The sequence below is a fragment of the Parasteatoda tepidariorum genome, chromosome 11 (assembly GCF_982258835.1).
Source record: "Parasteatoda tepidariorum strain Cologne lab strain chromosome 11, Ptep-v5.0, whole genome shotgun sequence".
NCBI lineage: Eukaryota > Metazoa > Arthropoda > Arachnida > Araneae > Theridiidae > Parasteatoda > Parasteatoda tepidariorum.
The window spans coordinates 33,250,304-33,276,886 of NC_141765.1; the positions used below are offsets into that span (position 1 = coordinate 33,250,304).

Genomic DNA, 26,583 nt, shown 5'->3' on the forward strand with positions numbered 1-26,583 from the left:
GCAAGAGGAGTAGTAAATACAAATCTACTTTTGGACTACGTAAGTTCGAGTAAATTTTCAAATTACTTTGAACTTCTAAGTTATTACTTATTCGTAATTTGTAAATTCATTTAACGCTTACTATCTTAGTCCATGAAACATTTTAGGCTTTTACTGAATTCAATTTTTAAACATTCTTAGAAATTCAGAAATTTGCACAGTTAATAAGATTTATTGCCCGTTAAATCTAGATGTTCAGATTTTGAAATTAAATACACAATATGTAGATTCAAATCTCTTCATAATTTGATAGAGGTAAAATTTATAAATTAATTTTATTTAAAATAAAATAAATACAAATTTTCGATCAACTTATTTTAACTAGAATATGCTTATACTCAAATTCCCATTATCTTATACTCAGACATCACTAGATTTTGTTGTAGTGAGATTCCCGATCAACTTATTTTGACTAGAATATGCTTATACTCAAACTCCCATTATCTTATACTCAGAAATAAATAGATTTTACTGTAGCGAGATTCTCGATCAACTTATTTTGACTAGAATATGCTTATACTCAAACTCCCATTATCTCATACTCAGAAATAAATAGATTTTACTGTAGCGAGATTCCCGATCAACTTATTTTGACTAGAATATGCTTATACTCAAACTCCCATTATCTTATACTCAGAGATCACTAGATTTTGTTGTAGCGAGATTCCTGTAAACAAGAACTTATCTACGGATTAAAGAAAAACAATGGCTTTACAATAGACTTAATTAAATGCTTTAAATTTTTAGATTTATGATTCGATGTAAGATTATGAGATAGGATCATTATATAATTGATTAGATAATATTAGATATAGATTAGTTTTTTGATTACGTTAGAAATATCATTTAATAGAATAATTAAATTCTCACTTTATTATTAAAATATCAGTGGGGAAAAGTTTTAAATTAGTTGATTCTTCATTAAGTGATAATAAGTTGATAAGTTAAGTTAAATAAGTTGATTCTTCATTCAGTATATCCTCACTGTGTAGAAAGCTTCTGGTAAATCTCGGTGCCATTAGTAACTATAGAATATGTGAATATTTGCAGTTCTTGGTTATAAATATAATTTTCATGTTTAATATTTAATTCAATATTTAATATTGCTTCAGTTACAAATATTTTATAAGCTCTATTTTCTTTAATAAAATATTTAAATTTAGTTTAAGAGGTGTTAATTGAACTTTTTATCTAAAGTTTTTAGCTCAAAATTTCAAATTTAAGAATAAAATATATTAATAGAACTAAAATACCAAATTAAAATGGAGTCAAATTTTATTTAGTGACAGCGCGTATAAAATGCTTTGTATTTAGCAATTTACTTATACTTGAGTTGTTTTAAGGCATGGTGACATTTAATATAAAAATATTCTATTTTTGTGTCTACAACTGAGATTCTTTTAAATGTGAAACTCTTTGAAAGTAAACTTTAGTTTTTGTAGCCTGTAAAATTGTTTTAGAACCTATTTAATTTATTTAGTTTGTTGTAAAAATCTAAATTGCATGATTTTACTGCATCTAAGTATTTACTCACTTCCATGTTTTTATGTAATTTTACTGAATTGTAAATTCTGAAATAAACTATGTATGCATTACTATATCTTGAATCGTAAAATAATTTAATAGCCCAGATGCAAAACCTTAACTGCGGCCTAAAAATAAGATTAAAAATATTTACAAACCAGATTTTTAATTGAATTTAACTAAATAGTATATAAGAAATGTTAAATACATTATCTTTAACTGCTTTTCATTATGACAGTTCCTAAGTTCTGCACCTGGACATTTGCAAATATAATATAAAGAAATAGTATTTTCCGTATAGTAATGTAACAGTGTTAGTTTATTTCAAGCAAATATTAAACTGTCTCGTGTATTTAATTCCCTCTGGATTGTTTTATTAAATGCCAAATGGCTTCTGTAAATGTATAAATTTATGCTTTTGATTAGTGAAATTCTAGTGTGTATTGCTCAATTAGTGTGAATTGCTAAATATTATAATTTCACAATAGCGGGTTTTTGTTCTTAGGGATAGTTGTTGTTGTTGTTGTTAATTTACGTCGCACTAGAGCTGCACAATGGGCTATTGGCGACGGTCTGGGAAGCACCCCGGAGGATGATCCGAAGACATGCCATCACAATTTTGATCCCCTGCGGAGGGGATGGCACCCCCCGCTTCGGTAGCCCGACGACCTGCGCGCGAAGTCGAGCACTTTACGGTAGCACAGTTTAACGAGGACCAATACCGCACACCCTCGGTCCCTACGCAGACTGATCCAAGTGGTCACCCACCCGCACACTGACCGCAGCCAGTGATGCTTGACTTCGGTGATCTGCTGGGAACAGTGTCTTAACGATCAGTCCACTACGGGACTCTTAGGGATAGCTTAAATATTACGTAAGCTTGTTTTAAGAAACTTATTTAAAAAATAGTCTCTAAAAACCTATTTTCATTAACTTTAGAACACTTCTGCAAAAAATAGGTTTAGTCTTATTTCAAATAAACGATCGATGCAAAAAAATTCTCTTATTTCATATTAATCTCTTGTTTACCTTCAGTGATTGAAACTCTTACCTCTTATCCTAGAAATTACGTCCTATTTCTTAACTTTTATATTAAAATTTTGGAGTTTTGCGAAGTGCAAATTTTTTCAGTTCTCAGCAAGGTTTTTTGAAATAAACCTTACTCACTCTTTTTCCTTGTCAGCAAAAATAATAATATCCCAATATAATATAGATGGTATATATAGAGAGAAATAGCTTTTCCATAATGTGATGTAACAATATGTGATATAACAATGCTAGTTTATTTTATGCAAATATTAAATTGTCTCGTGTATTTACTTAAATCTGTATTGTTTTATTAAATTCCAAACGGCTTCTGCAAATGTTTTGAATTAATTTCTACTTTTGAGAAGTAAAATTTTAGTGTGTATTGCTCAGTATTATAATCTAATAATAGCGGGTTTTTATTCTTGGGGATCGCTTAAATATCACGTAAGCTTGTTTTAAGAAATTTGGAACTCCCCCTCCCCTCTGGTCAGCAAAATAGCCCCGTCATGCTTAAGTTAAAAAAAGCCTATAAAAACCTATTTTCATTAACTTAAAATTGGAATACTTCATCAAAAATAGATGTATTCAAATAAACTGTGCAAAATTCTTACTTTATAAAACTAATTTAGTTTGTATTAATCTCGTGTTTACCTTCAGTGGTGAACTCTTACCTCTGATAACCCTAGAAATTTTGTCTTATTTTTTTAGTCTTTTAGAATTTTATATTTTAAGCCGATAGACTTGCTCTTTTTCTCAAATGGCGAAATGTGCATTTTGCCATTAATGTTTACTTAAAAAGAATCTTCGGAAAAAAAATGAAATCATAGAGAGAAATTTTAAAAGTCTCTCTACACTTATATATATTTACAATATATATATTAACATGGAGTCCCTTGATTAAAATAATGCTTTTGGTCCGTAAAATTACACTATGTAGCCAATAAAATGTAACTAATATTATAATTTAATAGGCATAACCATTTCGAAGTTTGTGCAAAACGGGGCATGATATCTTTAGATAGAATTTGTGGTTGCAAAAAATGTACTTTTAATTTTATTTGCAGCAGTACAGAAGAGAAAATTGAATTTAACATTTAAATGATTCAAAAGTATATTAGTTTTATAAAAATGCGCAATTTTAGACCATCATTCATTGTACCTATTTTATAATTACGTAAATCGTGTAATAGTCTGTGAGTACTATACACTCTAGAGTATAATTTCCTCCCTTCACAATTCTTGTGAAGTTCAATATTGCTCGACAATGAAGCGCAAACTAAATATTAAACTATTTCATGCTTTCCAAAATCTGAAAACATCGGGCAGAATATGCAAGTGTTGCATCTTTTGATTTTACAATTTTAATAATCCATCAGTATATAACCAAAACAGCAAACTATTTAAATCTGATTTGCAGGAAAATAACAGTTTTTACGATAAAATCGATCATAAAAATAACTCCAATCGCGAATTTTTTTCAGATTAATACTTGCCTAAAAGATATGACTTTGTCTATCCTAAGGAAATTGTATTTTCATTAAGGGTAGTAAATGCTAATCACAACTTCAAATTTGCAGCCTATTTTAATTTATCAATCCCTCACAATGAAGAGTATGGCAATTGATTTTTCAATAAATCTAGAACCGTCGAAAGCTGGTAGAATTATCCCACCAGGAAACTTCGAGAAACTCGGAAAAAAATTACTTTATAAATAATCATTATAATTGTTAATGATCAACATTATTATTACATAGTAAAACTAAGATTTCATTATTTGCTTAAAATTTAGTAAAATTTGAGGAAAAAAAAACATTAAATAAATTATAGTAATCACAATATAATGTAATAAATCCCAAGATTATATTTTTCACTCTGTTTAATATTTTTGCAAGATATTCATTTACATCAAATGCCACAGTAAAAAATTAGAACAGAAAAATTTTTTATTTCAACAAAAATGTCTAAAGATGCTAAAAATTTACATTACTAAATAACTAACATCATTACTTACATCAAATGTCATAGTAAAAAATTAGAACAGAAACATTTTTCATTTTTACAAAAATGCCTGAAAATGTTAAAAATTTGCATTATTAATTAACTAAATATCTAAGTCACATTAATTCACAGCAGTCCTAAAAATGGCATATTATTTCCTAAAAAGAGCTTTTTCATGTAACAACTATCTTCTAAAAACAACCTTTAAGAAAGTCTTGCAAATTTTATTTACTGTAATTTATGAATCTGATATAATACAGAAAGGAATAAAGCATTTGATTTTTACCACATACTCTTCTGGTGTTTTGAGAAACATAATAAGCATCATCAATTTTGTAAGTTATTTATTTATTTATTATTTATCTATAAGACATCTTAATGATCTATGCATTCCAAAACATCTGCATTTCAGAAATTTACTTTCAGAATTCGAAGCAAAAAATTATCGTTTTCAAACATTTCTGAAACCATGTTCTATAGTTATCTTTTCATCACCTCTGTGTCTTCTTAATGTTTTTTTTCGTCCTGGGGAGTTACATCTTGTGGTTAACAATGGCAAAATACTTCGCAATGATGAGTTTTGATACCCTACAGGGGATTCACAATTGCCAGCAAAATCAATATCATCACTTAATATACTATTCAACCAACGAATCCTGCAGTCACAGTGTATGGAATTTCCTATTCATAAAATGAATATTTTGTTAGATATCATTGCCCAATTAAAAAGTGGAAAGCGCGCGATAGCGTCAGAAAGTACTGTAGCGATAGCAGCCTCACACTGCAGGAGTCATAAATAGAAGGGGAAAAAGTGCACTACAGATTGCCCATTATTAATTAACCAGTTAACATACGAGCATTTAAAGTGAATGTAAAGTAATGCTAAGATGAAAGCATCCAGAATAGAACATTATGCAGTGGGTAAATTTTAAGTGGTATAAGGTGAGCGTAATTCAGATATATATATATACAAATGTTTGCTGTTTTTGGAAACACATTCTATAAGTCTAGAATAAATGACTGTAAAAAACGTTTTAATGAAGAGCTTCATCAGCACCTTCAAAGACCAAGGCAAGCAAATGATGCAATTTCTCGTGCATCTATTACTGCTGTTGATAAAGTGATTAAATGTAATCAAATTTCTCGATCAGTAACAATAACGCAGAACTTTATATTACATGAATAACACGTTGATGCAATCACCTTCTGCAAGTAAAAATTGTACTTCGTGTTGATCGGAAGTGGACATAACCTCTCACTTTAAATACTTACTTGTAGTCTCGTTAATCTATATTTCTTCTGTGATGCATTCCTTTTACCTTAATTTGTAACCTTGATAAGTGGAGCTGTTATGATAACGTTATTTGTGATACTACCGCACTTGTCCACTTTTCATTCAGGTAATCCATATATGTTCCAATAGAAGTCAAATTAATAGTAGTAACATTTTGAAACCAGAGTGATAAAACATCAAAAAATCTATATTTTTACATTTTTATTTCTTAAGAACTATTCGATTAATTTTATTCACATTGTTTTTGTGGGTCTGAAAATTAGTAAACCTGACAATTCAAAAAAATTTTAATTATTACTAAACGGAATAATAAAAAATTTTTAAAAATTATTTTTTAGGTGGAATTATTTTTGAATAAACGAATTTTATAATTAGTTACAAAAAAATTCGAATCACTTATCTCGAGGTATGTTAAAATACGCAAAAAATAACCATTGAGGGGCCCAGATTTTCGACCGCTCTCCTTATTAAATACAGTGAAACCTCCGTTAAGCGGACATTCATGGGACCAAAAAATTTGTCCGCTTATGAGAGTTGTCCGTTTACGGGAAGGGTACTCTAATAACAAAAATTAACACCATAAATTGTTTTTAGAATATTCTCAAAGATGTAGAAATAATTAAATAATATCTACAAAGGATACTGTAAATATCTACAAGAATATTTATTTAAACAATAAGAAAGATAAAAAAAGAATATATAAGGAAGTTTGATATAAATATATAATTCTGGATGCAGCTACAGATAAATAAATATAATTTTCCTATTAGCATAGATACTCAAGTTAGACATATGATACCAAATAGGAGCGTACTGTCCTCAGTCCGTTTCAATTATTAGGTTCACATCCCCTTACACCTACTTATCATTTGATAGGGAACATGGTTAATACCTTCTTGGAAAATAAACCTCCCATTATTCACAGAAAAAAAAGTAATGCATACCTGTAAGTCATGAGGACCTATGGAGATGATTATTCACTATTGATCAGCTATCAAGTGTCTGAAAAATGTTTCATTTATATAAACACCTCAAAGATTATACTTCTGTTCTCTTTTTTTTACCCCAGTTGTGTTAAATACAGTCTTCAAATTGATAAGAAAATTAAAGAAATTTTCAATGGGGAAGAAGAATTTAGAGAAGTCATTTCAACTTGAGGGGTCTCATAACCTGTGTGGTCCAGATGAAAAGATCAAAAGATGCCGATGTCAGAATTATTTCAGGAGTGCAGTACCATTTTCTCTCTTTTCTTTACAAAGATTAGGCAAGGTGACAGGAGAAAGATTGATTTTTCGGTGGTGAAATAGCTTAACAATATTTTTAGTTATGGATAAGGCAAAAAGTTTTATTTACATGCTTTAAAAATGGTGAAAAGTTGCATTTTTTTTAGCTTGCAATTTATTTAGAAAAAGTAGTGTCCAGTTTGTAGAGATAAAAAACAACGTTTCAGGACAAAAATGACTGTCCGCGTCCGGTTACGGGAGTGTCCGTTTTGCGGAGAATGTACGTAATGGTTTATTCATAGAAGATTCCCGGGGAATTAAAAATATGTCCGTATTGAGAGGCGTCCGTTTTGCAGGAGTGTCCATTACAGGAGGTTTCACTGTATATCCAGAGATCATATTCTTCAGATTGTAACTACCCCCTTCCACATTTTGATGGTGAAAAATCCAAATTCTTCGAAAAACTAAAGTTTTATTCAGAGAAACTTCGCTTTTCGTGTTTAATTTTGTAACTTATGTAATAATTTGCACAAACTGATTAGTGTATCAATAATCACCTCTTTGAACTATTCGGATTGGCACTTAATTTGTGAAGATATGATCATTAGAACAAAAGTTATTTATTTATTTATTTTGTCTTAAAGAACGCAATGAATTTTTCAACAATCCAGGGCATCCCTTTCTCTCTCTTGCTCTTGATGTCTTTGGAAAGAAATTTGCAGTGTCTGCTGCATTACTTCTAAACTAAAGTCAGTGGCGCGACAGCCCATAGAGGGCCAGGGCCTACTGTGCCCATCTCAGTTTTCTTAATCTTGGGATCTGAGGTGCAGGAGAAGATGTTCCGATCAGGTGGTCAGCCGAAAGTGGAATCCCCAGTGCTTAGTTCCCAAGCATGTTTGGTACTCATTTATCAACCGACTGAAGGGATGAAAGGCTGAGTCAACCTCGCTCAGTCCGGGGATCGAACCCAGGACCTCTGGCACGGGAGCGCGAAGCGAACCACTCAGCCATCGGACCTCACCATTACTTCTGCTTTAATAAATGATGGAGGTGAAAAGATTCAGTGTTTTTCATCATTCCTGATGTGTTGCCAGTGTCTACATTTTGTTCTAAAAACTCGGGTGTCGATTGGAACTTTTCTGAAACCATTAACAATACAGTCTTTAGAAACGTTTTTCCAGGCAAACGATATTAAGATTAAAGCTTCTAACGCGTTTATTTTTCTTTTTGTATAATTAAGTTGCACAAGACTACAACTCGTCGGTATTTCAGGGAATTTTTTACATTAATGATAAAGTAAAAAAGAACTTAACAAGCTAGAAAGACTCTGAAAGTTTGAAATTCGTATTTGCGGGTGACGTAAAATCCGAGTTCTACTGTAGTTGTTAAAATTTTTATAGTTATTTAAATAGGCTTAAGTAAATATGATTTTAAATAAAAACCTACCTTCAAAATCGACTTTTTTCAACCCCTTTGGAATTACATTCCATTTGACCATTGTTTTAATAAGATTGTATTTTATATTAAAAGTCTTCAAATTCCATAAATGAGTGAAGAAATCTGGCGATAGGCTTTGAATTGAATTCCAACTGTAATAAATAAGCATAAAAGTAAATTATTTAGATATTTAAGCATTCAATACCTGGTATGATCTAAAATCTATCGACATTTTTAGTCTTAGGGCTTTTTTCAAAGTTCTAAAAAATATCAGTGAACTGATTGATCTGTAACTTTTAGGTATGTGAAAATTATGCAATACTCTCTCTTTTCAGTAAAGATCTATTTACTAAGAGGTTTTGAGGACCCTGTCGTAATTATTATTTTCTTATTTAGTTGCGAGAAGGTTTAGAGGACCATTAAACAGCAATGGAAAAAATACATGTTTGAACACTAGATGCCGTAAAAATAGCAGCCAATACATGAATCTCCGTAACTTTTTCTCAGTATTTACAAATATGTTGCTAAAGTACATGGGATTTAGCAAACCTGAAAAACATGAGAAGAAAGGAAAAATATATAAATAATCCTTAATTTTTTTGTCATTTGTTTCTTAATTTTAGTTTAAAAATTATTCTAGCAAATTTAACGAAAAGTCATAAAGAAAGATCACATTAAAATTTGATTAAAATGTATACAAATTAAGGTGTATTTAAATGAAAAAGCAATACTTTGCGTGGACGACAAAAAAAATCAATCACTTGGAAGTCAAGCTTATTAGGTATCGTAAGAAAGAAAAAAAAATGGAATATCGTCAAAACTCAAAAAGTTTTTCAAAAATAAGAAAGCTTTAAAATTTTGAGTTTTATTTTTTTTACTTTTATTTCAAATTTTGCATCAGAAAACAAAGTACACTAAATTTATTTAAATGTAACATATGTTTTCATGTGATGCTTTCTGCTCAAGGTCGTCTCTCATCTTACTAAACTTGGCATATAAGACCCACATCTGCTTATAAGACCAACTCTGCATATAGACCCACATGTGATTGTTCTAAATTTTATAGGAATTTTATGAAATTTTGGATTGATAATCAAGTAAAGAAATTCTATGCTGCTCATTTTAATTTTTAACCTTTTATATGAATCCAAAATATTTTTAATGATAATATTATTATTTAAATTACCAAGCTTAAAAGTTTTTTAACTCCGTATTTAAAAGTCCAACATAGAATTTTTTACAGAACTCTGTTGAACTTACTATGTTGAACTTTTAAATACGAAGTTTAAAAAATTTTGAGCTTAGTAATTTAAATAATAATATTATCATAAAATTTTTTTTTACTTTGTATGAGAGATTAGAAATTAAAATTAGCAATTTCTTTACTTAATTATCAGTCAAAAGTTTCATAAAATTCCTATAAAATTTAGAACAATCACATGCGGGTCTAATACTTACTAAACTAAACCGGGCGCTATTTTCTCTAACTACTTAATTTATTAACAATATTATTAAAAGAGGTTTTTCTAGGATTATCACTGGTATGGGTATCAACCGATTTTAGAATTTATTAAGCAAAATAAAGTTAACTCGATTGCGACTTTTGATTTCCAGGATCAATAGCATTTCCCTTTCCAAACTAAAAAATGTTCTTTTGAGTTATTACTATGCTTTTAAAAATATCCGTAATTACGATTTTGATTGTTGGAAAATTCGAATTAATTCTTGTCACATAATTATCTTTACAATAAAAAATATATTCTTATTCAAATTGATAGAATATCACATGGATCTAATTTTTCATCTTAGCTAACTTATTTTTACACTTATATGAAAAAAACTGTACTCTTAATATTAAATTTATTTTTAGATTTATTGATGATTTAATTATCTTTAATTTTCATGATTATACAATTTTATTAAATAATATTCACCCTGAGGAATTAAACTTGCTTTGCAATCATGATGATAACATTATTTTTAATTTTTTGAATTTGGGTATTAAAAAAGAAAAAAATATCTGTTTTGTTGATTTATACGACAAAAGAAATTATTTCAATTTTAATATAAATAAACTTATTACTTGGAATTCTAAAATCATCCATATTTAAATACCACTTTTAATCAAAAGAATAGAATTAAAATAATATGTAGCAATGTTTATTTATCGAAAAGACGAATTCTTTAAAAATTTGATAAAAAACAATGGATACCAACTAAAGTAATTAAATTCGATGTAAATGCATTGAGTTAATTGTATATTATTAATAATTATTTACTAAAAACTTCTTTTCTAATTTATATTTTTACCATGTGCAAATCCAATTCGGGCAAATTCATTGCTAAAAATCTGGGCGATACGGACAAATCATGTTTCTCCCTCTCCCCATCCCCTCTCTCACTTAAATGTTGATTTTCTAAAATCATTAAAATTTTATAATTGAATATCAACCTTATTAATTATAAATTTCTCTTAATTTTTCAGTATAATATTATTACCTTGAGCACATCCATTTTTTTAGCCAATCCTCGGTAATCAACAAATCAAATGAGTTTCAGAACTGCAGTTAGAACGCGCCAAAAAACAAAATCCCTCTATTTACGCTTTTATCTAATTACGCTTACTTTTTTAATACTTCTATATACGCACTTCTGTTTTCATATTTTGTAATCTGGCAATCTTATTACGAATATATTTTAAATCATTCTTGAAAGATTCCGGTACATGTAAGTTTATTTCAATTAGCTACTTTTTTTTACAGATTTCGGTTTTTTGTTTTATCTATACATTTTATTTTCTGTTTTTCTGCGTGATACATTTTTTACTTAATAGATTCTACTTCGTTTCAATATTTTTGTGTGCTCCACTATTGATTGCTGACACTATTGTATTGATATATTTTGCTTTGGCTATATTGATACAATATTAGAAAGCACTCCTTTTTGTGGCTATAATCGTTTGAGCTAATGAAGAGATTATATCTTTTCATTTTTTTTGTTTTCGAGCTTTTTAATATATATATATATATATATATATATATATATATATATATTATTTTTCTTTAAATTTTTTTTAAATATTTTATTTTAATAATTTCTTTTCTTCTCTTTTCCTTAATGTTTATTATTTTACATGCTATATCTATATTTTTACCTTATTTTATTAGTTCTATATACTTACAGCTTATGCACAGTAAATAAAACTTATTAATTTTCTCAATTTTCTTCGTGTTTTTTTTCTTTTTATCCTTTTGACTTTATTGCGCTATATATCTATGTATAAATACATATATATAAATACACATATATAAATACATACATATATATATATATATATATATATATATATATATATATATATATATATATATATATATATATATATATATATATATATATATATATATATATTCTATACATATTCTAAAAAAATATAATTATTTCAGCTAAGCTTATACAATTCTGAAAATTGGATGATATGTAAATGAAGTAATTTTTTCAAATGCGTTCACAATTACACTCCTCCTCCCCCCTCATTTCAAGCTAGGCAATGGAGACGAAGGGTAGACCTAAGTTCTAGGATAGATATTATTTCTATGAGTATTATTAACCATTTTTGTGTAAGCAAAGAGTTAGAGTAATTAAAATAACTCAAATTTTAGAAGTAGGTACCTTTAAAACATTTTAAATATCATAAGTGACTTACTTATACCGTTCTGAAGGTAATCCTTTTAAACTTAAAAAATTAATGTAACATTTAATAACTACTATAATGACTTGTATTAGCTTAATTTAATTTACTTGGGTGTAAAATTAAAACGAAGTAATGTAATGCCATTTCGGTGCATTTGATGTTTGATATCAAGATTTTATTTTTAATCAATAATGTATTCACCCTCGTTAGCAACAACCTTTCAATGCCAGATATACACCGAAGAGCCATTACATTATGACCACCCTGCTAATAACATGTAGAACCACCTTTAGCCCTGAAAACTGCTAGCACCCGCCGTGGCATTGATTGCACAAGGTGCTGATAGGTAGTCTGAGGTATCTGGTACCAAGCGTTCACCAACTGGTCCTGCAATTCCCTCACATTGCGATGGGGTAGCGTGGCAGCACGAATTTGGTTTTCTAAGTAGGACCACAAATTCTCTATTGGATTAAGGTCAGGTGAATTTGGGGGCCAAGTCACTGGAATGTTCTGAAATGTTCTTGAAAGTCATTGGAATGTTCCTCGACGATTCGACCGTTATGACAAGGTGCATTATTCTGTGGATAAACACCATCCCCCGAAGGAGTATATATATATATATATATATATATATATATATATATATATATATATATATATATATATATACAGTGAAACCCCGATTTTACGTTTTCCGTCGGACTAGCGATAAAAAACGCTCGAAGCGGAATAACGTAAAATCGGGGTTAAGAAAAATCTATGCATATTTTTAAAAATTGACACCTACCAGTTAAATTAATGGAAAAAATGAGTAATCTTTACTTGCTTTTCGTTTCTAGCTACAATCTTGTATACAGCTTGTTCAATACTAACAATTCTTTGCAAATTTGCTTCTTGATTTACATTTGCAAGTAAAAATTGTTTTAGAGTTTTAATGCTTTGTATCGCTTGATCAGCTGTTGGCACCTCTTCTGTTATTTCATCATCAGCACTATCGTCGGAATCAGGCATTAAATCACTTATGAAAGGGATTTCTGAAGCAATGATATCTGTGTCACAGTCGATGTATGCATCATCGACTTCCGGAAGGTCCTCAACTTCAGTACTACCTTCTTCTTCTTCTAAAACAACAGCGCTCTCCCCCTCCGATATTGAAAATCCTGCTTTATTGAATCCAGTGATAATGCACTTTCGGTCGACACTGTCCCAAGCTGAAGATATCAAATTAAGAGCCTCAAGAACATTAATTTTTGCCTTAGAAGCATCCTGAAAGTCACCAGAATCAAGAAACATTAGTGGTTTTCTAACCAGTTGCTTCCGGCAACTCTCTTTAAATGATCGTATAATTCCTAAATCCAGTGGTTGAAGTTTGCTCGTACAGTTAACTGGAAAAAACTCTATTCGCACGTTTTTCGATTTAAGGTTTAAGTGAGCAGTGCATTGGTCTAGGAATAAAATTATGTTGCGCTTTTGAAAATTCATTTTCTTATCCAGTTTTCGAAGAAAATTTTTAAATAATGCTTGCGTCATCCTTGCTTTTTTGTTTGAAGTGTAATCGGTAGGAAAACTTTTGATATTTTTGAAACACCGTGGTTTCTCTGCTCTACCGATCACAAGAGGCGTTAACCTTTGGCTTCCATCGGCATTTGCACAGAGCAAAACAGTAAAGCGCATTTCTGAAAGCTTTCCTCCATGGCAATTTTCACCTTTAATTGTCAATGTCTTGTTTGGCAATAGGTTGAAAATCAATCCCGTTTCGTCCGCATTAAATATGTCTCTTGGATTATAGCCCTTTAATAAATTTGGCAGAGTTTCTTCTTTCCCCTGTTACACAATTGTCATATCCACACTATCGGATTCGCAACAGATAGATTTGAAGCATAAATTGTTCTTTTTTTTTTAATCGATCGATCCAGCCATTTGATGCACTGAAGCCTTGGAGTTTAAGCCTTTCAGCAATTTCAAGCACCTTTTCTCTCAGGATGGATCCATTTATAGGAATCTTTGCTGCTCTGGCTTCCTTGAACCAGTTAATTAAAATGTTTTCTAACTCATCATAGGGAGATGTTTTAAGGGTTTTTCTCTTCTTGGCATATTTTCCGAGTTTTTCAGCGTTTAGTTTTACTGAAGCTTCCGCTTTAAAATCATTTGCAAAGTTGAATAAGCAATATCCAAAGATTTAGCAAGATCAACTTTGGTGCCATGAAATTCTTTAGCTTTTTTGGTGATTTCAGCCTTTTCGACCAGAGAAAAGCCTTTTCGTTTCGACATCTTCTTTCGAGAAAAGAACACGATGACTAAGGTTTCGAAAATGAGAAAAAATGCTATATCGTTCAAACTCAAACAAAACCGACTGAAAATCTCATTTGGCATGCTAGCATGGAAAAATTAGTAAAACCATTTCGAATAGAATAAAAAAACTTTTTTTGATCTGTTTGTAGAAAAACGCATCAAGCGGGATTTTCATAAAAGGAGTAACGCAAAATCCGGTATTTTTTAACATTATCGGTATAGGCAATTTTCACGGATCAGCAGAAAATGACGTAAGAAGCGGGATAACGTACGACACGGACAACGTAAAATCGGGGTTCCACTGTATATATATATATATATATATATATATATATATATATATATATATATATATATATATATATATATATATATATATATATATATATATATATATATATATATATATATATATATATATATATATATATATATATATATATATATATATGCATAAAGAGAAAAATTCAATTAAAGAACATTACTTTTTACTCCAGAAAAAACATAATGAAAGCTTTATTACCTTAAATCGAGAAGCTCCAACCCTGTTTGTTCGGTAAATATTCCTTCTATGCTTGTAAGTGCATTGTGGGATAAATCAAGCTCTTCTAGGTTTGGAAAACTATTAAATACACTGCTATAAATCAGTCGTATTTCATTGTAACTAAAATTTAAGGTTATCAAATTTTCTACTTTTTTAGGAAAGAAGTTATTGTTGATTGAAGATAGCTTCCCATGAGTGAAATGAAATTCCTTTAACTGCTTAAGACAATATAGTCGAGAGGGTTCTGATGAAATTTCTTCTTCCCTGATTGGAATATTGCAAAGAAGACATATTTTGTTTGCGGAAGAACTATTTGTTATTTCAATCCTGTAAATAGAAAAATAGACAAATCTGTTCATTAATTCAAAAATATTATTTGAATAAATTGTCATACAGAGTTTTGTTTCATTATAATTAAAATAAATTTTATTTTATGCATTTCTTATTTGCTTATAATCTATCAGGCAAAAATAGACAGACAAGAAATTAACAAAAAATTAGGCACATTTGTTCGATAAAAACTGATTCGGACAACTTAAAAAATATATTATTTGTTTTCATTCGATTATTATCAACTGTTTATAATTCATGAATTTCAAAATTTAATGTTTGGAAATCTTTTTCCCATAACCTTAATATGGCAACTATTTTGTGGAGAACTTTCCTTGTGAAACAGATGGAGGATGAATTAATTATTAAGAGAGAGATGAAGGATTATGAAAGAGAGGAAGGATTAATGAAACATTTTTAATTGAAACTGGTTCTAATCCTCACCTGTATAAAATCAGCAAAAGTATCCCTATTTACTCATTCTGAGATTACTCTACAAAAAGGTGAAACAATTTACTAAATTTAAATAAACTTAACCCTAAGAAACACTAAGTCGCTTTCATCATGGCATTTATTTTATTTGTAATTTTTGAAAGCTGTTCAAATTTTATAAGTAAAAATATGTTAGGTTATAAATTTTAAGGTAACGATTTTACGTAATTATACTAAAAAAATCTTCTCGCTGAACTCTATATTATACCTATAATGTTACGTGACATAATATTGATGTATACTTTCAGAAAAAAAAAACTTAACGTTGAACCATAGTATCAGTAACTGGGACCATAATACTGAGAGTAAATTTGCTGCTACCTGAATGATGTGTGAAGCATAACCTTGTTTTCGTTCAAGTCTAACCACAGTGTTATGCACTTACTTTAATAAATACGATATTTAGGATCAATTTTGCACCATATTAAGGTAACAGCGAATTTAAACAACATTATGGTTAATATACACCAAAATTTTCAACAGTAAAGCAACAGCAAAGAGAAAACACAAAACTTAGAAAAAGGAACACTGGTCCTACTTTAATGTAGATATTATTAAACTTCGGAAAATTGCATATTTAAATTAATGCACCTTGATATTAAAATACAGTTAAACCTCTTTAAACAACCACCTCTAAACGATGGAAAATTCTGATGTTTATGTAGATGTATGCATGCATGTTTGGATAAACTACTGAAGAGCCATTTCCGAACAATGGCCATCAGTAACTAGCAAGAATTTTATTTCAGGGTGTATCTTCGAAGGGTGTATCTCTATTGATCGTGAATTTACGATAATTTCAATTGATCATTACTGTACTAGTCTAAATAAAGTGGTTCGTTAAAGTGCGGAATCAAGAGTTTTCGCAATTCACCTAGATAATGAGCTAAAAATAACGGTCTCCGAACCGTTAAGGCTTAAAAGTTTGTTTCCCTCATTCTATCAACTAATTTGTTGATTGTATTGACTTGATTCTTTAAATACCGAAATTTTTATAGCTTTATGTTTATTTCCTTAATTGTTATAATATTTTAAACCATATGATTCTTTGAATTATTTTTTTCAAACTGATTGAACATTGATTCCATCAACTAATGCATTGATTGTTTGATTGCAGCATTTTAGATAGCGAAAAATATATAAATTATGTTATGGTAATTTCAGCATACAGACACGTATTTTCACTTTAACGAGTGTTGGATAGGTAATGTACAGATTATCTGGGCAGATAGTAGATTATCTAAGTAATTTGAGTCATGAACCAATTTTTTTCACAAATGAACGACTCACCGTAGTTAATCTTCACACATTAAAGTATTTTCAATTGAATACGTTAATATGTGCAGATTAACAAGACATTTTTAACAATGCATTTTTCACTTTAACGAGCTCACAACGTATTTTCACTTTAACGAGTGTTTGACAAGCAATGTCAAATTTTCTATGTAGTTATTTTCGGCACTTTAACGGATTAACCTAGTTAATCGGCACACTAGCAAGATAATCTGTAGAATAACTCATTTCAACACTTGAACCTTAACTTATATGATATATTCCTCGCCGGCCATCACACTCGAGTCATTTTAAAAGAAACATTTTTAAGTATTCATAGAGAAACATTTGACAATTCCGCTATTGCAAGTCACCTACAACTTTCATGACTGGCCTGTGTTTGTAAATTTACTTAAAGGCTTTTTTTTTCTACGTAAAAATAAGAAAAATACACGAACTGATTGGAGACAAAAGTAGAGGTAAGAGATGGCTATATTGTAAAAGAAGAAGTCACTGAAATGAATGAAAATAAGAATAATTAGAGTAATAATGAAAAGAAAAAAAACGTATTCTAACTGCTGACGTTACAGAAAATTTTCGTGACACTCGGATTTTTGCTCTCAATAATAATGACGATGAACTGCGTCAAGAAATCATATCGTTATGACTATGGAGGAAAAAAGTATGATTTAAAAAGAAAAAAAACTAGGTGTAACGGATTTCTTCTAATGTAAATTGTAAGATAATGTATGGTGAGTAAGTTGATTATATTGTACATTAATGTCGTCTTGTTTATAACTACGCATCATTTTTGCTGATATTGTTGATGATTCATTCAGTTTTATTTTTTGAACAATGAATTTATTGATAACTACAAATAGCGTACGCTTTTTAACATTGATCAGAGTGGTAGCATTACTCACTATATAAATTAAATTTTAATAATTGTTGTTAAAGATCAAATTTTTTATGGTTTAATGTTGACAAATTTTAGTAGAACTTTTAAAGAATTTAAAATAGATTTTAACCTCATAAAACAAATTTTAAAATGATCATGAACATACTGATTTCTATCGAACTATTATTTTTTTTTTATACTTTGAGAAATTTAAAAATTATTTTTATGGAATAGTTGGGTGATTCTCACGAAATATGACAATTCACTGCTCTTGCTCCAAGATCTAATACTATAATATTAAAAGAACTTTTTTTCTTAAAAAATTAATAAATAGCATTGCTGTTAGCATTTTAAAATGACTTTGCACTAGCATTGACTGTTTTGTGTAGTTAAAAAAATTTATTGAACTTCAAAATTTCATGTTTCTGGCATGTCACAAGCAATGTTTCCAGTAATAACTAGCTTCAAAACTTCCCATAAATTTTCAATATCTAATTTTTTTTTATCTCAACCGGTGTAAGCATTTCAAGAATATACGCAGAGGGTATTATTTACAAAACTTTCGTTTAAAATATTTTTTCCGGCAATAATTTTTTTGTCCCAAGAAAATCTATCATTTTCCTGGCTACTTTTACTTTGTGGCTTATAACCAAAATAGATAGAGCCAGCAATTAATATCTTATGTTAATAGATTGATTAGATAGCCTCCTATATGAACATGTCTTGTTGCATGAATAACGAACGAATTTTCTGGTTCAAAATCTATTTCAAAAAATTTTTCAAGGTGAGTAGATTTTTGTGTTATCATTTTTCTGGCTTCTTGAAGTCATTAATAAGATAAGCTACATAGATTTATCTGAGTAATTTTAAAAAATACTGTTGTTTTTTGCAGTATATAAACGTATTAGGCCAAAATATTAAATTAAAGTAAAGTTATATGGTATAAAATGGCGAATTTGTCATTATCCTGGCTGTCATTTTCCTTGCTTATAAATGCCAGGACATTGAAGTGTTACCAGAAATTTTCTTTAACTGCTAATACAGTAAGGAGGGAAAACAAATATTAACCTAATACCAAGTTTATGCATGATTGTAATATGCTTGGATGCAATCAAAGTTATTTATTTATTTAATGATTGGTTATTAAACACAATTTTATACTGTACATATCAGCAACAAAAATTTTTTTATTCTCTCTGCAGTGGATAAAAAGAATTAATTTAAGCAATTTAAGGTCCATCAAACATAAAGGCTTAAGTTGAGTTACTTACAATTAACTTAAAATGACTGTTTCTTAAACATCTAAGCTAATATGTCATTTTCCTGGCTTTCAAGATTTGGTGAATTTCTATTTAATTCTTTTTCTTGAGCAAATGTCAATAAACTACACTGCTGTCTGTAAAATATTAATAAGTGTAACTAAAGAAGTATGCAAAAAAATTTTAGATTATTTTGAAGACTTTAAATTTGAAGAAATTATTTTGTCCGAATTGTCATATTTAAAAAGAATCACCCAGTTGCCAATTATATTTTAAATGAAAAGCTTTAAAAACGTAATGTACGAAAAAAAAGCTCTACCCCCTGAACCACCAAAGCTCTAACTATGGATAGTTGACAGTGAAAAACTAAGCACAGGTTGTGCTAGGGGTTAAAATTCGTCGTAAGATTTCCGGATTACTACTTCTGATTGATTTTAAGCCTTAGCTTGGAAAAACTCGCTATTCAATATTATTTTACTTGTAGTGCTCACAATATTAAGTGTTTTTTTTTTTCAATAGCTAGAGAAATTAGATGTCCAAACAAATAGCTAAATAGCTAGATAACAAATAGCAAAACAAATAGCTAGAGAAATTAGATGACCTCGCAAGCATGCCATGATTTTACCAGAAAAATAACTACCTGTGATATTTCACACAATTATAGCCAAATATGGGATAACACTCAAAACATGGTAAACCTTACACTTTATTTATGTTGTGGTATTAGTTTTCTTAAATTTGTTTTCGGCTCACAACGGGACAGAATTTATAAATTACAGAAAATCTTATAAATGGTAAAACTTCGCGTAAACTTGATAAAAAGTCAAAATAATAAAACTTCCTGGGATATTAAGCCTGTTCACACATCACTTCTTAAGCATAACATTTGCGGAGGGATACACCAGTAATTTCTTCCTGTTTTAGGAAGTTTGTTATTATTTAAATTCAGGCAACCATCCTACAATATATGTATTATACAATATATGAGTGCAATACATGTATTGTTGTTGACGTATGCCTGTTTAGGCAGAGGGGGCGCGATTGTTCTTGTTTTCCAGTAGCGCCATCTATGTGCAAGAATTCGACTTCTGCCACACCATACGTCGCACCCGTTTACAGGGGACCCATTTATACATCCATTCATTCATTCACAGATCGTAATTTTGACCTATATCAGAGAACGATCGATCTCCAATCCAGTACCCCCAGAGGTATTGATTTGTTATGGGAACATGGAAGACTTTTGCGACTAGACATATTTAACGTGCATCAGTCACTTTACTACACGGGGAGTCTTCGGCCGACGGGGTTCGAACCCACGAACTCTCGGACATGGGCCCAACGCCCTACCGACCAGGCTATCCCGGCCCAATACATGTATCATATGTGTATTATTTTTCGTCCCACTCAAATAATGGAAACCTGCGAAGCCCATGCTTTATATTTAACATTAGTAGACTGTTTCAATCAGCTTCGTAATCTGTTGTTCTAACCACATTGCAGTTTACCGTGAGTATTGGTGGCAGTCTAAATACAAATAAATAATTATAAATTATAATTAATTAAAAAATAGTTGCTATGCTGCTCTTCTGAAGGTAAATTCCAAGTATACCACGTTGACATTTTAAAATATCTTCATTTTCTTTAGGACTGTATGTAATCCGGTAGTGAACCAGTTAATTAACAATTCACTGGTTAACGAGAGAACGTAAACAATTGTTTGTACTTTGAGGTACACACAATTGTAATAAAAGCTTTATAGTTTATTCTTTTGCTTTTGCTAAAAAAACGTAGTTGTACAAAATTTTCCAAACAAATATATATGTTATATCTGTTAATTAGTCTTGGTAGTCACAAATATTTTACTCATGAAAATAAGCTTGAAGTGAAATGATTTTAATGACAATTTTTCTTATTTCCGTGTAACTCAGAGTCATTTTCATTTCGCTCACACTTCATTGGTAAATCATTAAAGAGGATGCCATACCACGGGAGAAGCTTTCTGTAGCAAATTCGCTTTTGCCTTCATAATTAATTTGAAGTATAGAAAAAGTGAGTTCAGGCGAACCTAGAGTGTGCCATGAAGTTTCAATTGCTGAAAAGAAATTTTCAAAATATCAATTATTTCCAATTATTTGCTCGAATTTTGATATTTTGAGTTTTTTTTCAGCTATTAAAACTTGTCTTACTCTAGGTTTGCCTGAACTTATCTTTTTTGCATTTTAAATTTTAAATTAGCTATGAAGGTGAAAGAGAATTTGCGACGAAAGGTTTCTCCCGAGGTATAGAGTCCTCTTATAACCTAGCACTATCAGATGTGCAAACTAAATAATTATCTTTTTGCTTCAACTTATAACTAAAGAGAAAAAGTGTAGAAATAGCTGATTTTTCTTGACACTGCCTTGAACTATCAATAAATAGAAATTATACTTACTTAGTTGTGAAGTGATTTCTACAGGGCATCTTCGCTTCACATCCAAAACACGAAGATAAATTTGAATCAATAATTTCCAGTTCTTTTATCCAAGTTAGAGTAAACCAATCAGAGGGGAGATTACTTTTACTTTGAGCCCCTTCTTTCAAACTGTTTTCCAATAAAAAAGAATCACTTATTACAAATTTATCTATTTCCATATTCATGAGCGTAGGATAAATTCTTTCTAAAGTGGTGACATCTTGTAATTTTTGACAACTAATGATGGTATGATAATCTTTATTGTCATTTTCTATATTGATACATCTGCACGGATATATTCGATTTCGTGGTGGGCATATTGAGCCCCCAAACACTCCTATTCCATAGGAAGTTATAAGAAATAAAGCAATCAACATTATTTGATATTAACCTGAAAATAAAATATACCATGACATGAGTAAAAGTAAAGAATCATTTATTTTAAACTTAAAAAGATTCTTTTTAAGGACGCCATACCTCGGGAAAAATGCTTCGTCGCAAATTCTCTTTCACCTCCATAACTAATTTAAAATTTTAAGTATAAAAAAAGTGAGTTCAGACAAATACAGAGTAAGCCATGAAATTCCAAATACTGAGAAGAAAATTTTAAAATATCAAAATGAAAATAAATTATGAGGAAATAACTTAGGATTACGCAATGGAGAAGTTTTCCTCAAAAAATTTGTAAGCATTTTTATATTTTGAATTCATTTTTTCAGCAATTGAAACTTCATGGTTTACTCTAAATTTGCCAAAACTCATTTTTTCTTTCTTTTAAGTATGAAATTAGTATTGGAGATGAAAAGAAAAATTGCGACAAAAAGTTTCTCCCATGATATGGCATCTTCCTAAGAAGAAATCCTTCATTGCAAATTCTCTTTGAATGACATTTGAGTCGCTCAGAAGCCAATGCGGTTAAGTCCAAAACACAAAAATTGAGAAAATTAATGTTTTTTGATACATTAGTTTCTAAAATTCTTGGTTTATTAATTTAATTGGAAAAGTGTATAAAGTCTTTTTTCGAGGTGTAAACTCTGCAAAAAAACAAGATATGTACAGGATGTGTAAATAAAAACGTAAGTATTTATTGAAATAATGACAGCATCTTAAAAATTTTAGGACTTATACCTTTTGGCAGCTAAAAAAGATAAGAAATTTATGCAAAAAATAATAAAATAACATTTATTGTCATAAGTTTTATGTTTAACGTAAAATCTACTTAATCAAAGTGCATAAGAAAGAATTTATATTATAGTCTATTAGTATAAACGAACTTTTGTTTTTCCCAATCATCACTAGATGCAGTGACTAATAGAAAATAAACTGTTGGATTATTTCAAAAATTGTTTTTTACTTCAAAACTAGAGTGGCACTTTTCGTTGTTTCAGGAAATAAAAATTAAATAAATTAAAAAAAAACCAAAAATACCACATTTTAAAAAAATGCTACCAAAAATAACATACCCCTTTTTTTTGGTGAAAAATACTACCGTATTATTAAAAATACTACGTCTGGCAGCCCTGAGTTACTACGAATTTCTTGTTTTTTAGTGTTGCCAACAAATATCGAAAGAAGAAGAAGAATTTAATTTTTATTTCAAAGTTTATGTAAAAAAATATTGATAAAAGGTGGACTTATTCACAATGGCTTCTGAAATTATTATACAATATATTCAGAAGCTATTAAAAAAATAGCTGTCTAACCTAGAAAAAAGTAACCAACGAGCAAATCCTTTAATAACTAAGAAGATTATTATTTATTTCATCAAAATTTCCAAAAATCAGAAAATATCAAAAAATGGACTTAACCGCATTGGCTTCTGAGCGGCTCATTTATAACTTAAAATTTAAAGATAGTGAAGGTGAATTCGGGTAAATCTAGAGTAAAATATGATTTTCCAAATACTGAAAATAATTTTCAAAGTAACAGCATGCGAACAAATTATGGCGGGATTGCTCAGTATTACGCTGTGGGGAAATAATTCTGCCATAATTTGTTTGCATGTTGATACTTTTAAAATTATTTTCAGCGTTTGAAGCTTTATGATTCACTCTAGGTTTGCTGAACTCACTTTTTTCGTACTTCAAATTACACCATATCAATGGACATGAAACAGAATTTGCCATGAAAAATTTTTCCCGTGGTATAGCATCTTCTTTACTTTTATTATACCTAGCGTTGCTTCTAAAGTATGCAACTTAGGTGTATTCTCTATGTCTTTTATTACTCACTTTCTTGTCTGTGAGAGTTGAATATTGCAATCAAAATTTCGACTACTTCCCTCACAGATCAATTTCATATGAAGTGCTCAGTTTCATATGAAGCTCTGTATCAGATGAATTCAAGCGTCTTGACCGCTAAAAGCAAAATTTATTGTTCTTTTATCAAAATTTATTGTCCTTTTATTGTATTTTTATTTTTTAACCTTATATAATTTATCCTTAACCGAAATTCTACTCACTTTTCGAACTTTCAGAATTACAGTACAAGTTTGTTTCATTTTCTAACTACTATAACCAAAATTTTTTACCTTATTATCTACAATTCAAATTTTTATCCTTTTTCGACTAGCTAGAGGGTTCGAATTTTAAATGAAGCTCTGCACCAAATACCAATATAAGTTGCATAAATGCATAAGTACTGTTGCATAAATGCTGTAAGCAATTTAATCATCAATCAAAAGAAATTTCGATCACTTTTGGCAGCGAACAAATTATCAGACACAAAACTAAAATTAAGAAATAATAGAACAAATTTTAAAAAAATTACTAAAGTGCATCATTCTTAAAAAATTAATAGGAGGAAAATATTTTTTTTTTCAGATTTGAAACGAAAAATACAAACCACTCAGACAATAAACTTCTATCACCACCGAATATCCCCCCCCCCCATCTGATTTTTCGAAAATGATGTGTCCTTATGTCAAATGTATAATACTTCTTTTCAATGTATTTCAATTATTATGACAATTATTATGACTTTTTCAATTATTATGACAAATATATAATTATTTTCTCCTTTTCCGTCTATTTGAAAAGCGTAGTCTTTGAAACTTTTATATCGTTATTAATTTAACGAATATTTTAGAAATATATTTTTTTTTCTATAAACTACAATTTTATCGTGTTTTTCACACTTATTTGCTAATAAACAAATCCTTCGGTGAAACATTGTAGTTTGTTAAGTAATAGTTGTAGTTTCTTATTTGGATATTAGCGAAGGGACACTTTTTTTTATCTTTTTATTTCTTTTCCTGCTACTTTTTCTGTAAATGCTTAAAAATAGACCCAATTTAAGACGGAATTCGTTTATTTTTGGAGAAGAAAAAGAGAACAGAAAATTATAAGAAAAATCTTCTGAAAAAAATTTCAAAAGCATATTCTTCAAAATTTTCGAGCTGTTCTTGACCAAAAATAATAGGAAAAGTAATGATAGCATTTTCTTTCCATTTCGAAAAAGAAATCTAATTTAAAAAATTGGTAAGAAGTAATACAATACAATGACACATATCACAGTGAAGCAAGCAAAGAAAAAAAAACAATTATCCGTTAATTAATTAAATTAACGAATGATTCATTAATTCGTTTATCTAATTAAATATCAATAATTGTAAAAATAATAAAAAGCTTTGAAATTACTGACCTTATATAATTCTTATAATGTGTCCCAAAAGACGCTTTGATCTCTTTCAGTTAGCTTAGTTTTGCTTCGAATGGCTCTTACAAAGAATTCAGTTGACTCTCTTGCTAACATCACTTAGGGAAAAAAAGATATTGAAAATTGATAAAAAGCTCTTCTGCATAAATATTTAGGAAAAAAATCGGCGACTTTTACAAACAGTCCTTTTATTTTTATCAAAAAGCGTACTTTTTTTCTGTTTTTTTGAAAGCTGTCGGATATCTTCAACCATTTTCGTTTTCCTTCAACTACAAAAGGTTCCTGTTTTCTTTATTTGAAGTACCAACTTTATTTTATTTCATATGTATTTTTTGGAGGGGGCGGAAGGGAGAAGTGAAACACACTTTTGACAGGCTGAAGTAAAACAATTTTCTTCAAATTATCTTCAATTAGAAGACGTATTATTAAAAATTTCGCAGAAAATAACTACTATTTTTGCTCTATTCGTGCATAACAATCATCTGTCAACATATTGCAAACGGATAAATATGCAAAAGTAAATAAAATTTCTTGTTTAATTCTAAAAATTGTAAGACATCTCATAACTATGACTCCAGCTAGTTATTCCATCTATTGTTATTTATTATGTAACAATACGATTACATACAAACTGAAGAAATAAATAAGATGACATAGATGAATTTTTTAACACTTCTAATTTTTTTTACACTTTATTTCTGAATCTATTTTAATAAGTGTAATGAAGCAATTTTTTCTGAAAAATTGATTATTTTTGAATATTTATGTTATAACCTTAATTTTCTTTTCTTTTTTCTTTTTTTTTTTTAATGGCGGGCTCTTGGGGTTTGTCCCATTGGCCACAAAAATGCAAGAACTGCTACTCTCTTCTCGTTACCCAGTGGGCACCCGTGGCGAAGCAAGGCGGTGGAGCAGCATCGTCCACGTCACACAACCACAAACCAACCACAAACCACATTCACACAAAGAGGAAAGGACATAGAACACAGAGAGAGAAAAAAACATCCATGCCCTGAGCAGGATTCGAACCTCGGCCAATGGCTCCGGAGTGAGAACCGCTAACCACTCGGCCACCTGGTCGGCTTGTAACCTTAATTATTTGCTCTAATTATACTAGGATCTAACTAACATCTCCTAGAAAAGAGA

The 26,583-nt window shown here is 29.6% G+C and overlaps 1 protein-coding gene across 1 annotated transcript; it reads right to left on the minus strand.

The window, feature by feature from the left end:
* Positions 1 to 4,517: 4,517 nt before the first annotated feature.
* On the minus strand, positions 4,518 to 25,541 carry LOC107450110 (uncharacterized). The gene is made up of 5 exons (XM_016065846.5): positions 25,423 to 25,541; positions 21,760 to 22,171; positions 15,054 to 15,401; positions 8,554 to 8,696; positions 4,518 to 5,271 (listed from the first exon to the last, which is right to left on the minus strand). Exons 2-5 carry the CDS (start codon positions 22,155 to 22,157, stop codon positions 5,042 to 5,044), a joined length of 1,119 nt encoding a protein of 372 aa, XP_015921332.3. The 5' UTR covers positions 22,158 to 22,171; positions 25,423 to 25,541; the 3' UTR covers positions 4,518 to 5,041.
* Positions 25,542 to 26,583: the final 1,042 nt, after the last annotated feature.